The sequence below is a fragment of the Microtus pennsylvanicus genome, chromosome 8 (genome assembly GCF_037038515.1).
Source record: "Microtus pennsylvanicus isolate mMicPen1 chromosome 8, mMicPen1.hap1, whole genome shotgun sequence".
Lineage (NCBI taxonomy): Eukaryota > Metazoa > Chordata > Mammalia > Rodentia > Cricetidae > Microtus > Microtus pennsylvanicus.
This window is the reverse complement of record NC_134586.1, coordinates 60,754,643-60,771,930: the sequence shown is the minus strand read 5'-3', so window position 1 is coordinate 60,771,930 and position 17,288 is coordinate 60,754,643. Positions and strand designations below refer to the sequence as shown.

Genomic DNA, 17,288 nt, shown 5'->3' with positions numbered 1-17,288 from the left:
TACTGGGTTGGAACCCCTCTACCATTGGAATGGCCCAGTTAACTGAAGGTGCATCTTTCCTTCCTTAGGTTAAGGGGGCTGGAAGCCCCCCCCCCCATCCAGTTTAAAGGTTGATTTGCGATGGGTTTCCCATTTATACCAAATTTGGAGCAGCATTCTGAGCCCCAATGGTACCCCTTATGGCAGCTAGGGCAGAGAGACAGAGGGGGTCGCTTCCACAGCTAGGTCTTATTGACCTTTTGTAGGCAATCCCTCTTAGAATGCCCCAGTTGACCACATAAGAATTATTTCCTACTAGGTGTTTGCCTTGAGTAATAGAAGAGGCTAGAGTTTGGGTCTGGGTCTGAAGGGCCGCCACATGAGTCTGGTTGGTATGTGACTGAGTCCCAACATTCTGCAATGCCACAACCCATTGACTCATGGACCCTTCCCTAATGCAAGCACAACCCTAGTATCTTGGTTCATACCTTCCCAGACTAGGAGCATAATAAATTGGTCTCTAAGCCCATCGGGGGACAATTTCCTCTCAATAAAGTCTAGAAGCAGCTCTGCCAGTTTTTGCATCATGCCAGCAATAGGTGATCTGTGGGTCCCTCCTCTAGTGATGCCCAAGCCTCCAGGCCTGCTTGTCTAACTTGGTCCCAATACAGAACCACAATTCCGGCTTATTGGACCCCAGAGGAAAAGCCTTCCCCCGTTCCAGTTACCACCGAATAAGTGATGGGAATTGGGGGGTCGGCCGCTTATTGAACTCTGCCCTTTGTGACAGGCCTCCTTAAAGAAGGTTGTCCATTTAACTTATCGGGGTCCCCCCACCACAAGGTGGCCTTAGCTAGATCATACCAGTCCTTGGGGACAAAAAGTATGGTAGGCTACCTCCTGAAGAAGGGTTATGGCCCAAGGGGAGTTGGGGCCATAATCGGCCACTGCCTTCCTCAATTCTTTCAGGTCATTAGATTCCCAAGGACACCAGACTAGGGGGCGATTAGGGTGGGGGGTGGGGGGAACGACACATTGGCCAGGAAGGCTTGGGGTCTGTAAACCTTAGCCTTATAGGCCTGGGCGTATCACCAGGAGGCTCCGCCCCACGTTCCTGCAAGAGACTGGTATATTCATTTCCTCCTGGCAAGGATGGAGCCCCTTATTTGTCCCGTTCCCCTCTCCCATTTTATCCTTTCCAAGGCAGGTGGGGGCATAAGGAGGCGGCTACTCTTTGTCACAGGCAATATCTACTTTCTTTTTTTTTTTTTGTCTTTGCCTCTGCCTGCTGTGTTCCTTCCTCCTGCAATGGCTCGTCAGTAAATTGCGCCCATTTTTGATCTTTACTCTTCTGTCTCCTTTTCTCTCGTTCTTTTGATTAATTGGTTACTTTTGGATTCTTCAGACCTCTCCCGATCTTCAACCTTTTCCTGCTCCTCCTCGCCAGTCTCCTCCCTGAAGTTGCGTTATCCATCGTGGGGTCCCACTCACCTTGAAGACTGCTTTGCCCTGGGACCAGTTGCCCCATGTTGGGTGCCAGTTGCTAGGCTTCCTGAGCCTCCTTATTCCCCAGGGAAAGGTGAGCATGCTATCCGCCCAGTCTGCAGCCCCATGAAGCAGGACAATCAGAAGCAATAGGGAGTCAATTCAAAGCAGGAGGAACTCAGTTTGTTACTGTGTCAGCTTATATATGTTAAGTGACATCCTGTGATGTGGGGGTACCTCTAACAAATGAGAGGCACCCAAATCCTCCCTCTGATTGGAGGGGTGTCTACCTAGTTTTTGCTGTCTCGTCCTCACTCGAGCCAGGCTCTTCTCTGTCCTACAGGCCTTCAAGAATAGGCCCTGAACTTGAACCAGGCTTTTTTCTGTCCTACAGGCCTTGAGGTACAGGCCCTGAGATAATTTTGGCCCAACAGGATGGGAACTTTCTGTATATGAGAAAAGTTACTTCAAGAATCAGATATGCCTAAACAATACACAAAAACGGAAGAAAAGAACTAAAAGCAACATACCTTTCTCTCCCCAGTTCTGGGTCACTCTCCGTTTGAGCCTACAATATAATTCACATTTCATTAGAGGTTATTCTAGTGAATTTTCACTATTGAATCCACTAAATATTTTCAGGTAAATATAGTTAAGAAAAGTAAAAACAAAATGGGGGGCTACCTCTTAAAGAAAATGAGTTAGTTTTAGTTTCCTGTATCCACATAACTATTACGTTCCAGAAAAAAAAAATCTCATTAAAAACTACTGCTAGGTTACAAAGAATATCAAGTAATGAGATATTTATAAAAACAAGGAAGTTTGTGAATTTTAAAAGCCTAAAAACAACATGTTTTGCTTAGAATAAAACCAATAAACATGACATACACATCTTCCTTGTAGATTAGCTTTTAAAGACTTGTATTTATAAGGAAAACTTTTTATAAACCATCTCATTAAGTTGTGCATGGTATAGTAGGTCTATAATCCCAGCTGCTTGGAGGCTAGAGCAGGTGGATCCTGTGAATTCAGGAACTTAAGACTAGCCTGGGCAACTTCAGAGAAAACAATTCAAATATCCCCTACTTAAACATGCAGAAGTGGGTATGAGCAGATGGCTAAATTGATACATGCTCATTCATTGCACAAGCACAGAGATTGAGTTCAGACTCCCAAGCATCCATTTTAAAAAAATTGGGAGCAGAAGTATACTCATAATCTCAGTGCTGGGGACAGACAGTAGGATTTTGGGGTCTTGCTGGGTAGCCAATCTAACTCAATCAGTGATTTCTAGCTCAGTGAGAAAACCTGTGTAAAAAAGAAGGTAGAGAAATGATTACATCTACCTCTGGCCTTTACACTGACACAGATACAGACACACATACACACTAGAAATGCTATAGCAATAATCCTTTTAAATATTATCTGAACACTGCCAAAAAGCAATGTTATGGAACATCAAAATAAAAGACTCAAAGGGTTATTTCAAAAACTAAAGCTAATATATACATATATTTAAAAGGAACAAGGTTGCAGGGAAAGTAGTAGTCAATCTGGAATATATGAAGAAGAGGAACTAAAAGTAAATGTGATCAAAACACATTTTAAGAATTTCTCAAAGAATTAAAAACATTAGAACAAAAACGATAGCTTTCAGATTTTTTAAAAAAAAATCACTGAATGATTTGCAAACTAGGATCACTGATGCCTCTTAGAAATTCTTCCTTTTAAAATTTTGCATGTTTGTGTATGTATGCGAGTGGAGGTACAGGAACAATGTAAGAGAACAACCTACATGGGACGTGTCCCAGGAAGTGAATTCAGGTGGTCAGGCTTGGGGGTAAAGTGCCTCTACCGAGCTAAGTTGCTGGTCCAGAAATTCTTCAATGACTGAATATATGCCTAAGGCCTTTGCTTGCCATTCTGTGGAGAATATCTTCATATATTCATATAGCTTGCTTTCCTATTTCCTTCAAGTCTTCCAAATGGCTCATCTGCTGGAGGTTTTAACTTACCATTTTAATGTACACAATTCCCCATTCATGTGTGTCTTTTTGAAGAGCTGGGTGGGTTGAGGCACAGTTTTGTGTGGCTTAGGATAACCTTGAACTCAGGATACTCTTTAAGTGTTGGAATTGTTGCAAGCATCACTGTATCTGACTTTGTAATTCCTTTTATCTTGATTTATCTATTTTCATAGCACTTTTTACCATTTGATACTTTATTGCTTGATGTCTCTCTCTCTCTCTCTCTCTCTCTCTCTCTCTCTCTCTCTCTCTCTCTCTCACACACACACACACACACACACACACACACACACACACACATCTTTCCACAGTTAGTTCAAGAATTTGGAAAAAATTAGCAAAAAAGCATGAATACTAAATATAAGGTCCAATTGTTTACCCCTGCTACTGAAATACAATGGAACTATTAGAAAAACACAATTTTTTTTTTTTCGAGACAGGGTTTCTCTGTGGCTTTGGAGCCTGTCCTGGAACTAGCTCTTGTAGACCAGGCTGGTCTCGAACTCACAGAGATCCGCCTGCCTCTGCCTCCCGAGTGCTGGGATTAAAGGCGTGCGCCACCACCGCCCGGCCCACAAATTTGAATTTGATTTCTTTTAAAGATATATTTATTGTTTTTCTACATACATTCTACTACACAACTATGTAAAGCAAGGATATGTAAAATTTGTTTTCTTATAATACACTAAAATAAAAAAATGAAGAAACAAAAACGTTTCCACTCCATGAAGCAACAATGAATCAAAAACAGCACCTTGTTTCCTAGAGATAATCACAGTAGACATACCAAGTAAGTCTCCCCACCCCTACTCTTTCTCTCTCCCTCCCCCCCTCTCTCTGTGTATACCAGGCCGGCCTCAAAAACTAAAGAGATACACCTGCCTTTGTCTCTTAAGTGCTGGGATTAAAGGCATGTGGCTGCATTGCCTGGTTTATACCAAGTCTCTTTACAGATTGGTATCTGAATAAAGTCACATATTTCAAAATTACCAATTTGTCTCATGTACCCTGTTTTTCATAGTCTCAAAGCTGTAAGAAAGTCAAACAATTTTTAAAATAATCAATATAAAGAAATATCTAAATTCAGAAGTCTGACTACTATCTGAGCCTATTCTTGAAACTGTATTTATAACGTATCTTCTGAGTTTTTAGAAAATGTCCTTTATGCTTTCCAAGTTTTCTTGATTTCCTTATTTACTCATGAACATTTACTCATGTATATAACTTACATTTACTCATGAACACGAGTGCTTTGGCTGAGTGTATGTGTTTGCACCATGTATGTGCCTAGTGCCCGTGTAGGTCAAAAACGACCACTAGATCCCTGGAACAAATGATTGTGAGCCACCACATGGGTACTAGAACCAAAACTAGGTCCTTTGCAAGAAGAGTCAATACTCTTAACTGCTAAACCATCTCTCTTGCTTCATCCTCTTGATCTTCTAAAATAACACAAGTACATTACACAAACACAAACAAAAAACCACTTACTTCTGAGTCCATCTTTGGAGATAAAGTACAGGTCAACACATAGTCTCCTATGCTTTGTGGATACTGTTTCAGAAAATTGTACATTGACAGAGCAGATTCAGGACTTTCTAACTGAAGAATCACCTTTAAAAATATTTTTTGAAAGCATGAATTTAAAATTTACACATAGAATTAGGATGCTATCTAGCAATTCTACTTTTCACTGTATACCCAGAACTGAAACCGGGGACCCAAACATCTATTTACTCACTTACATTCCAAGAAATATTAGGCACAATCGCTAAAAAGAGACATTCAGATATGTTACATGTATGAACCTAGAACATATGCCAAGTGAAATAAGCCGATTGCAAAACAGAAAATAAAATTCAATTTCTATAGGGAATCTAGTTTTATTTATAGAAACAGACAGGTGGCAGTTGAAAGGGCTGGGTAGGTGGGTGGGTATGATGCTTAGAAGCTATTGTTTAATGAACAAGAAGTATCAGTTTGAGAAGCCAGGAAAAAAATTTACAGATTTAGATGGTGGTGATTATTGCACAATGCATGATGGAGGAGGATCATGTGTCTATGTGTTACTTTCATTGGTTAATAAAGAGACTGCCTTGGCCCTTTGATAGGACAGAAAATTAGGTGGGCAGATTAGACAGAACAGAATGCTGGGAGAAAGCAGATTCAGGCAGACGCCATGCCTCTCCTCTCTGAGAGGGAAGCAGGTTAAGATCTTTCCCCGGTAAGCCACCACCTCGTGGTGCTACACAGATTACTAAATATAAGTTAAAGCAAGATGTGAGAATTAGCCAATAAGAGGCTGAAACTAATGGGCCAGGCAGTGTTTAAATGAATACAGTTTCTGTGTAATTATTTTGGGTAAAGCTAGTTGTGCAGGAGACGGGCAGCGGGAAGCGGCCTGCAGCTCCTTCTACAAATGTAGATAAGCTTAGTGGTACTGAACTAACACCTAAAGTTAAAATGGTAAATTTATAATTTAAGAATACGTTATAAAGGCTAGGCAAGAAAAAAAAAGGGTTATTTAAAAACTCTTTTCTTCTTTAAAACAGACAACTAATGTGAAAGGGGCTGGAGAGATGGCTCATAACTTACTCATAACTCGAGCTCCAGGAGATCCAACACCCTTTTCTACCCTCCTCTGGTGTACACACACACACTCATGGCAGCACACAAAATCCACAAAAAATTAAAACAAATATACACAAAAAAACAACCAGCCTAAAAATCCAACCAATCAACCAACCAACCAACCAAGTCAATCAACTACAAGGGACTAATATGTAAAGTTTGAAAAGTTAAAATGCTTATGTACCGCCTGTGCTCTATCTTCCCATCCTACGTAGACTCTTACCTAGAGTGCCAGGCAGGCTCTATTTATTAGTTGAAAAGATATCAAAGAAAATTAGGAGCTAGTTGTTAATTATATACACTTCTTATAAGGCAGCTACAGTCACCATTATACCATTACAAACTTGCAATAAATTATGAAATAAATTATTATTTTGTAACAACAAAGTAACTTTGATACAAAGCCCTCAGTCCTGCCTTTATAAGTAATATTCTATTGACAAAAATCTAATTTTTTCAAATAGGCATAGTAGTGTCACCTGCAACCCCAGTAACTCAGGAAACAGAAGTAATAGTGAATAAAATTAAATATTAGCATGGGCTACACAAGAAAATCTGGTCTCCATAAAAGAAGACTAATAGGCATATAACAGAAATACATACTAAATACAGAAGGCACACATCAACAATTTTAAGTACAGAAGCCAAACCACAAAATAAAGCTGACAAACAGATCTAAGATCTAACTCTGTATTTTACAGTTAGAAGGAGGTATCAAAAATATATAGCATATCTTTCATTTTATAATAGCTTTGCCATGGTCATAGACAATGCTCTTTGCACTATATTACGTTGTTCTCTCTGCGAATCTTGTTTCTTCTTAAAAGCTTAAGAGAGAGATCATCTTTTTTTTTTGTCACAGTCCGTAAGTAATTGTCTTAGTCTGTTATACTTCTACTTAGTGGTTGGTTGAATAATGTTTATTTTATAGATGCTTCAACACAAAAGCCAAATTAGAAGTTTCAGACTGTAAGGACACAGGGTTCATTACCTTGTTTTTGTTACTCATGAACACATAGCGATCCACTGTTCCAAACTGATGCCCAACACATAGCACACACTGAAGTCCGTCTTCAGGTACATTGTCAAAATGTACAAATCGGTCGTAAATTTCATCAATATTTGCCTATATTTTGTTGGTTTTATTTTTTTGAGACAATGTGGGGGAGGAAAGGACAAGTATCAAATCATAAATCACTGATTAGCAGTAATTTAATATTACAGAGGCTAGGTGATGCTCTTTCCAAGAATAAGAAGGACTATATAGACAATAACAGGGGGTAGGGGTGGGGGATTAAACCCTGAGCCTCATGTGTGCTAAAGAAGCTCTTTATCATTGAACTGACCCTCCAGCCCAATAGTAAGATCTTAATTTTACATCTGAGCAATGAATAAAACAGTAAAATAAAATGGGACCTGTATTTCTACGTTTATAAAAAATTCTCAAATGGAACACCACCTTGTTGGTGGCTACTAACTATGCATTTCAGTGCTTAAAAAAATTAGTAAATATCAAGACTTGAAACCCTTCTCATTTTTACCAAGAACAACAACCTGATAAACTCAGTCAATTAAGTGTTAAAACTGCTAACACAGTTTTAATTCGTAAAAGAAAAATAAAACAATTTTTTCAATTAAATCAACAAAAGTATTTGAATATGAAACTCACCTTTGGGTTACTTTCTTGAATCAAGGTTGTAAAGACAGCCTCCTAAAAAGCCAATCATTCAAAAGTAAAAGGTGAAAGATGTCTTATTTATATGCTAATATTTGGTCATGATTTGTTATGCAATGACTTATACAGATATGCATTATTCAGTATTTCATAAAATCAGGTAGGTAAAATTCTACTCCTTTAGAAATTTCCTCCCTTCTCCCTGAAGATGTTATTTAAGTCTCACCCTATCTATCTAACTTAATTCTTCATGCTCCCCTAGTTTCACTGTAGACAAAAAAAAAAGTGTAGTTATTTGTTACTATCATTAAAAAGACCAAAAATGGCACAAGAAAAGAATAGCAAAATTGGCAAAAGACACTTTAAAAGGTTTTGTATAAAGAAAAGTAACTTGGTCTTTATCTAATGGAACTATGGTTCTTAAACTTTTTCTTTAATACTACTGTCATGTATAATAATCCCCACTAATACTAGAAAGTTAGGGTGACTATCAGGAAAAGGCTTCTGTATTTTGCAAAAGAGAATTTGCATCTCCCCTGGCTTTTATGGGATAATACTGTATCCTTTTAGGTAATACAGACCCTAAAATGTTTCTGCATCAGCTAAATTTGAACAGATTCAAATTTCAAGTTAGTCTCATGACTTTGTGGTTAAAGTACCAGATGGAAACAAAAGTGACGGTGGTATGAGGAGCTAGCTACTCTATTACTTGGGCTATTTAAAGAGATTAAACAATGACAAACAGGGAGGAAACTTGATTATTCAAAACAGACAATCTTTACTGAGTGACCAAGTGTGACAAATTAGGAGGAAAAATTAAAGACAACTGTCAGTATTCTGTGACTGTTGGTTTTCAAATAGGATTCCCTCTCAAACCATGAGCTGAGTGGTCACTAAAAGAACAGAATATTTTGTGGTCTAAAAACAGTATGTGACCCCCCAAAAAAGAAACTAGCTAACAATCAATCAATCAATCAATCAATAAATTTGATCTTAAGGATTTAGTAAGAACAAGGAAAAATGGTGGTTTAAACCTATTATTTACCTCATCTTTTATGTCCATATCCTCAGGAGCCATACTTATAGAGAGCTGATTTCCATCCATGGATACTGGGAAGCTAGTGTAAAATTTTACCATAGAATCTGCAGATTTTTTGTTTATTTCTATATATGCCTTTAAAAATAAAAATTACAAAAATGAAAAATATTAATTCTTCCTGAAAAGACTTGACTCTTTAGAGTCAAATGACTTAGTAAGAAAACCGAAGTCATAGAAACAACAAAATCCATAGGCTAAGACTAACATAACAGGAAGAATTAGGTGGATAGGCAATATTAAGAGAACCAAAATGCATTCTAAACCAACACTGAACATGTATTTTATTTATTTTTGACACAGGCTCTTATTCTGGACCCTACCTAGTTTTATTCCCACCTTAAGATGCCGGAATTACAATAAGACACTAAATTCGATGCAGAAAATGTCTTAATTTTTGCATCCACAAGAGTAATTAGCATTCGCAGACATTCTGTTTTGTTAAATTTTAAAAAGATTTAATAAGACATTAAATAAGAAATAAATAATTTCTTAGACTTAAATTACTTGTCATTGTTACTGGTATAATGGTATTTCCAGTTACTCTGTATGGGACATCCATGAGCCAATTATCCAGTGAGTCCACACCATCCATACTTTATGTCCATTAGTCAGTTAACAACAATTTGTTACCAACTGGTCAAATGCAGCACCTATATTCAGGCAACTTTTATTTTATATTATGGCCACGAAGTAAAATAATAGTGATAATAGCAATCATAAGTGCAAAGAAAAAAAAAGCCTTTACAGTTGCTTCCTGTAAGTGAAAAGGCAGAAGTGATCAGCACAACAGAGACTTGGGGTGGGGGTGGGGGGACACATGAGGCCTGTGTGAGTACTCAGTGGGTAAGGGCCAATCTGTGGGACTAACATTGGTGGAAGTAGAAAAATTACTCCTCCAAGTAGCCAACTGACTTGCACGTTCATACTGTAGCATGTGCAATTCATGTATGTGTGTGTATGTATATGTGTGTATATACATACAAATAAATAAATATAAATTAAAAAAGAAAAATAATCATATGCTGAGTTTTGTAAAAGAATTATGGCAAGAAATAATCACAAATCCTTGAGATTGTAAAGCTGAGGAAAGAAATTTGTGTCAACTTTGCATTAATACCTTAAACTACCAAAATTACAGTGTGTGTGTGATAGGAACACTTCATTATCAAGGAAGAGACAATAAAACTGTATATGCATGAAATGTGAAGAATAAAGAATTCCTAAGGTTCAGTACCATCTAATTTCAAATATCAACTAGGGCCATGAAAAGGCAATTCTCATGGGTAAGGGGAGACCACTATTAGCAGAGTCTGTATTTACCCATATAATTTTAGAAGTATTACATCTCCAAGAATTTAATAATTTTACACAATACTAAACAAATCTGGGCATATAATCTTGGTTTATTGACTTAGATTTTATACATATTAAAATCTGTGTTTATTACATGTTTTGGTATTACAATATGAACTCATCAATTTGAAATCTTAAAAAGCTCAAGTTTTCCAATTTCACTCTATTATCATACAAAACACTTTAAAGAATGCATAGTTTCTATTTTTATCTTCCTTGAAACTACAAATAATCTACATTTAAAAGTAAGTGTTATGGGGCTGGAGAGAGGGTTCAGTTCTTAAGAGTACAGGTTGCTGTTACAGAGGACCCAGGTTTGATTCCCAGCACCCATACAGTGGCTCACAGACTCCTGTAAACTCCTGTTCCAGAGGATCTGATGCATTCTTCTGACCTCCACAGGGACCAGTCACACATGTGGCAAACAGACATACATGCTGGCAAAACATTCATACACTAAAAATAAAGATATAGAATTACACATACACACACAAAGAAAAGCAGTATTATCATATGCTGTGCACTGTCTCTTTTAAAAGTGTGTATAATTCAGTCTCTAGTCTATTTGGAGAGCTATATAACCATTATACTTGATTTGAAACTGCACATAATTCAACTTGTACTCTCCTTTGTTCAGCAAGCACACTCGCTGATGATCCTGCTCCATGTATCCCACTATTCTTAAAAATTGAGTGACTGTCAACTTGGCCGTGTCATAAGACTTCCCACTCCCAAAGAGTACTTTTAGGTTACATTGCCCCCTCCAGAAAAACTCCCCTCCTGTAAGGTTATTATAGCACCTCCCACAAGTTGTTTATTAACCAGAAATTCTGCTGAGCTGTTTTAAAAAACAATACTTAAAAAAAAGATTTTATTTATCTATGTGTATGTATGCATACTTACATGAGTTTTTATATGCACCATATGCTTGCAGGAATCTATGTGGCCTAGCAAAGGATATTAGATTTTTTGGGAACAGACAGGTAGAATAGAATGAATAGGACTGAACCTAAGTCCCTGCTCTGTAAGAACAGTAAGTAATCTTAACCACTGAGCCATCTCTCCAGACTTTTATTAGTAATTATTAATCTGTTATTTTGCCAATGATATTTAAGGGTCATTAACCACTTTCTAGACTCAAAATAATGTCAACAACCACACATACATAAAATAAAAATAAATCTTTTAAAAATTTAAATTACTATTTGTGTGTATGTATGTTTTGCCTGCATGTGTATGTGTGTGACATGTGCTTTCAGTGTTCTTGGAGATCAGAAGATGGTATCAGATTCCCTAGGACTGTAGTTAAAGATGGTTGTAAGCTGTCTTGTGGGTTTGATATCCAATCAAACCTGGGTCCTCTTAAAGAGCAACCAGTCCCCCCGCCCCCCCTCTTTCTCTCTCTCTCTTTCTTAATTAGGACAATGCTGAAACAGAAGATATCTGTGCTTTTTCATTTTAAAAATCCTTTAGCTGGGCTAGGGATATAGCTTAGCAGTTAAGTACCTAGCTCTAAGTTCAATTCCCATAGGGACGGATGAGAGAGACAGACACTGGTTGGTTGGCTAAAATTATAAAGCCAGGTTGGGATAGAGGGACCATGAATTTGAGTTTGTAGTTAGCCTGAGTGAGACCTGCTTCAAAATCACAAAACAAAAATAATAACATATAATAAAGATTTAAAAAAATCTCTTAGATTAACCAAGTTTAAAGATAGCCCCTTAAATCTTTGCTATTTTTTAAATTTCAATATTTTTACCAAAACGTGCTTATAAATAAGTTATCATAAATTCTTACCTTTTTATGAGACAATAAAATTAAAACATCCTTCAAACTACCAAATGGTTTTGCTAAGTTGTAAATTTCTTCTGTAGAATATCCTTTATTAGGCAAATTAGAAATAAAAACCACACTCATTTCCTCCATTTCCTTCAAAACAAATTAAGAAAGGGATTAGCATTTAATCTGTATTTACTACTTGAGAAAAACCAGATAAAACGGGAGACTCTAGAACCTCAAATTAAATGCCCTGTGTGGTGGTTTAAATGAGAAAGGCCCCATAGGCCTATACATTGGAATGTTTGATCCCCAGTTAGTAGAACTGTTTGAGAATGATTGTTGGAGAAGGTATGATCTTGTTGGAAGGGTTCACCCCAGATCCAGTATCACTTTCTCTGCCTACGGTCAGGGCTGTGCCTGCCTGCAAACTGCCATTTTCCCCATCACGATAATCACAGACTAATCCTTTGAAACTGTAAGCTTGGCCCCAATTAAACACTTTCTTTTATAAGCTGACTTGGTCATAATGTCTCATTCACAGTAATGGAAGAGTAACTAAGCCACCCTTAGAATATACAAACTTACAATTTTAAATTAGTAGAATAATTACAGTCATACAACATCTATCATCTAATCCAGGTCTATCAGTCTTCTTTTGGTTGAGCATCTTAAAACTGACGTTCATATCTCTGACAACAACTCCTCCTTTCATATACCATTACTACGCCTGTGCCTTGCAATGTGATTGCGTATATCTAACATCCAAAGCAATGTGTCTTCTCATCTTCTTGAACAATAATTACTCTTATTTTTAATTTCACTACCTTAATCCTTATACCACAAGTAAGAACTTACCATAAGTAAGTACTTTTCTGCTTTATTTTGCCCCAATCAACTTATTCTCTAAGCTTATTCTTTTATTGCTAGCCTTTTCTTTTGTAGATATTGGTAAAATTCAAAATGCCTCTATGATAAACTTGGCATATTTTGATTTTAGTGACAAAAAGAAAAGAAACTTGCTAAGAGTAACAGCTTTGAAAAACAAGTGACTAACACAACAGGTTTCTAGGGTGCACTGGTGGATGACTCCTGCTAAAGAGTTTTGTTGGAATGCTGTATTACACTGACCCTATACCAGTGTTTAAAATATCTTTCTTAAAGTAAAACATACTATTTAGTGATTTCTTAATGAGTGGATTATTAGACAAAAATGAATTTAGGCATAGCATGTGAGCAATCTGAAATTCTAACCAATAATCTAGATGAATGACATTTTAGCATACTATTAAACATGTAAGTAAATTTTATGTCCTTTACATAAATCAGAAGGTCAACTTGTTTCTTCAAAAATGTAGCACAAACAAAAAAGCCTTGGTGATCAAAATATTTACATATCTTACTTTTCTCAAGGCTAGAAAAAATGCACAAATTTATTCAAAATTATGGATGTAGCTTGCTTGGTGGAATGCTTGTAAAGCATATTCAAAACCCTGGGTTTATCCCCAACAATGTGTAAACTGGGCTTGGTAAAATGCTCCAGTAATTCCCACACTAAACAAGTTGAAGCAGGGAAATTAAAGTTCAAGGACATTCCTTGCAAGATTCAAGTTCAGTCTGGGATACAAAGAAAGTCTGTCTCAACAAAAATCTTCCAGTGAAATAAATTCCCAATGTGCTTAGGTTAGAGTTCTTTCTTCTAGTTCCAAAAAGGTATTATCTACTCCAAATCCATTTTGCCTTACCATGCTCTCAGAGGAGAGCAATCTCATAAATATACAGATTTATTCAAGTTTTTAAACCAACATCATATCTAAAGAGTTGAAAGTGGATAAGAATTTTTACCATGCTACAAAGTGAATACAGTTGCTTAAGAGAATTTTATATAAATAAAATACAAAAACTGACCTTGCTCATTGGTTCGTTTTCTGAGGTCTCCAAAGTACCTTAATACCAAAAAATAATGAAAACACAATTTTTAAAAGTTTATATTATCTTCAAGATTCTACTTTATTCCATAATAAATAAGAAACAGTATAGAAGTGACACCAGCCTTCTGCCCCTTTCTTGAAAATAGATTCTTTTCTCATACAATATATCCTGGTTACAGTTTCTGCTCCTTCTATGCCTTCTAGTTCCTCCTCACCTCACCTCCCATTCAGATCTACTCCCTTGCTGTCTCTATTAGAAAAGAACAGACTTCTAAGAGATAACAACAAAACATAACAAAATATAGCAAGATAAAACAAAAACATCACACTGAAGTTAAAACAAGGCAAATCAACAGAAGGAAAAGAGCCCAAGAAAAGGCACAAGATCCATTAGATCACACATTCAGGAGGCCCATAAAAACACTACACTGAAAGTCATAATATACACACAGAGTAAATGGTCCAGACCCATGAAGACTCTGTGCTTGCTACTTCAGTCTCTGTGAGTCCATATGAGCTTTGCTCAGTTGATTTAGAAAGCCTTGTTGTTCAGCTTTTAAAAAATACATTTCGGTTATTCTTCACGAGAGTAAAACTTGAGGATGATACAGAAACAGAACGTAAATCTGAATTGTCATGTATTTAATTTTACCTGGGATTTGACCCTAGTATTAGAAAAATCAACACATATACAAACATATAATATAAGCACAAACACTTCTTTTCTTAAAAATACTTTCTTTCATCTTTAAATGTAAAACACAAAATACAATTTCTACTGGCCTACCTGAAGTAGTTTCTTCAGCACTCTTTCCAGCGGCTTTGTCTTCTGAACTAGTCTTGATTTCAGAGTTTGCTGCACAAAACAGACTACTTTAATTTTCTAAGAAAATACTAGTATAATCAAACTAATGAATCTGAACTAGAATTTAAACTAGTAATACCATTACTTCAGGTTCTCTCATGCTGACCAAAGTAAAACCACTCTTTGAAAAACAAAATATTCCCTCTTAGGCTATGTGGTTCTGTGTGTGCATGCATGCATGTAGGTACATGTGCACTGGTGTCATGTATATGGAAGCCAGAGATCAACATCTAGTGTTTACCGTCATTGTTATCAAACCTTATTTTTTTGAGATAGGGTCTCACTGATACTAGAGCTCATCCATTCAGCTAGGCTGGCTGACTAATGAGTTCCAGGATCTGCCTGTGTAGTCTGTCCCCTTATTACCCAACCCAGCACTGGGATTACAGGTGTCTGCTATGCCTGGCTTTTATGTGGGTCGAGTGGGAGGCAAATACAGATTTTCATGCTTGCATACCCAACAACTTTTTAACAACTGAGACATCTCCCAGGCCTCCCTTTGGAACTTTTAAAGAAAAATTTCAAAGTATATCTCAAATATAAATCAAGATGATCCAAAAAATAACCCCCTGAGTGAGAGCACGTTGTTACCTGGTATAGTCACGAGTTTATTGGAGTCTTTGTTTTTGATAATCCCAGACTTTTTAGCTTCTAGAGACTTCTTTCCAGATTTTGCTTTTAAAAGTAGAATTAAACCATTATTCTAAGATTAAGGGCCTACTTGTTTAGCATATTTTATATTAATATATCAGAAACCAATAACCTAATCTGAATAACAATTTATTACATGTATTATTTATTTTCAATTTTTTACAAGTAATATTAAAAGCAAATCTAAGTCGAGACATATTTTTGTGGCTTTAAATTAGTCCCAAGTTTATTTCTCATTTGAAATATAAAATTAAAAATATGTATTTTGAAATTTTTACTAAGGTTCCTTCGAATTAAACTATTAGAAAAGATACTGTTAATAGGGCCATGCTATTTTCAATGTACAACAGCTATGTTAAATAGCGTGTCATTTCTTTATCAGGGAAATTAATCTGTTTTAAAGTAATAAACATCAGATAAACTATTTAAGTTGTGGAAAGGAGTATAAAAATGATAGTTATAACAAGAGAGAAGGAGGGAGGAAGGATTAAACCATTTAAAGGGGACAATGACAGAGCAACCTATGACTATATTACTGTCAGACCACGCAGGTACACTGATGTGTGTGTGTGTGTGTGTGTATATATATATTGTATAGCCATAATATATTAATACAGAAATGTATCTTCAATGGTGAATATTGTTAAAAAACAAAGTACCAATGAATAAAAAAAATCCTATATCGTAAATTTTAAATATTAATGACTCTACTAAATTCTTCAAGATGTTATCAGATACTAGAAATTATTGAATTCTAAACTTGCTTTCAATAATGTATTCCTTAAATTCATAAAAAAATTTAGTAAAGCCTCTCTCCCTCAGTTGTCTTACCTGTTTTGATAAAAGCTTTACCTTTTGCAGCTACCGTAACCACAGATTTTACAGAACCCGCTGATTTCCCTAAATCACAAAAGCTATAGTCAAAACTGTTTTACTTAAATAGTGTCAATCTCCAAATTACCTTATTAAAAACAATATAAGAGCAACATATTTTATTCAAAACATAAAATGCTACCATATTTTGGGACATCTAGCAATAATTTCTTTGTGGGAGGGGACTTAAGTTAAATGTCTCTCTATATGTATGAATCAACTAGAAGCTGAAATACAAAGTAAAAAGTTAAACCACACAGCAATACCATGTTCTCACTGGTTCCAAAAGCAACTATAGATAACCTCTCAATGTATGATTCCCTGGATTACACTTGAATGAAACCCATTTAATCCATTTTATGACAGCTACATAAAGTCCTAGTTGATCATTAAAAAAAAAAATCCCACTGCCATACGTGGGATAGGCTCCAAAATTGTCCAATAATATATACAGGCTCTTGCTGGTTCATCTTGGTTGCCCACCATAACTAGATGATAAGATCCCATAGCCGAAGCCACCACTCATCTTCAAGAAATAAGAGAACTGAAGCTGGAACTGAGCTGGAGAGTTTGTCCTTCCTGGTTAGTTTTCCCAGTCTCAGAAGGTACTATGATTACTGCTTGCAGAGAAAGGGGAATAACAGTCTTAACCAGCTGCGAAACCTACAAACTGTAACATAATCTTGGAAGGCTGGATGTGCCTATGGGTGCAAGAAGAGCCATATGTTCTTTCATTGAATTTGAGGCACTTTCCATGGGAGGAAATTCACACCTGGTACTGTAAACCAGAGCAGTAACTCAAGCCTGAGATGGTTTGGGGGCCTAAAGGAAAATTAAATATTGTATGTCTAACATGGCCCAAACATTCTAAATATTAATATTTATACCATACACAAAGGCTACTCTCAGTCTTTAATCAGAAAAGCTAGTCTTTGCAAAGGAC

At 36.4% G+C, this 17,288-nt stretch overlaps 1 protein-coding gene across 24 annotated transcripts in view; it reads right to left on the bottom strand.

Moving 5' to 3' along the window:
• Znf638 (zinc finger protein 638) overlaps positions 1-17,288 on the bottom strand; it is a 130,796-nt gene that overhangs the window by 15,620 nt on the left and 97,888 nt on the right. For 8 of the 24 annotated variants that reach the window (XM_075983629.1, XM_075983631.1, XM_075983638.1 and 5 more), the window contains 10 exons: positions 16,304-16,372; positions 15,413-15,496; positions 14,744-14,812; positions 13,934-13,971; positions 12,047-12,178; positions 8,843-8,971; positions 7,792-7,833; positions 7,114-7,248; positions 4,983-5,105; positions 1,995-2,032 (listed from right to left, as the gene is read on the bottom strand). In XM_075983629.1, coding sequence (XP_075839744.1) covers positions 1,995-2,032; positions 4,983-5,105; positions 7,114-7,248; positions 7,792-7,833; positions 8,843-8,971; positions 12,047-12,178; positions 13,934-13,971; positions 14,744-14,812; positions 15,413-15,496; positions 16,304-16,372 — 859 coding nt within the window. The remainder of the gene's footprint in view (positions 1-1,994; positions 2,033-4,982; positions 5,106-7,113; positions 7,249-7,791; positions 7,834-8,842; positions 8,972-12,046; positions 12,179-13,933; positions 13,972-14,743; positions 14,813-15,412; positions 15,497-16,303; positions 16,373-17,288) is intronic. The other 16 variants (XM_075983630.1, XM_075983633.1, XM_075983640.1 and 13 more) reach the window with 2 other exon arrangements.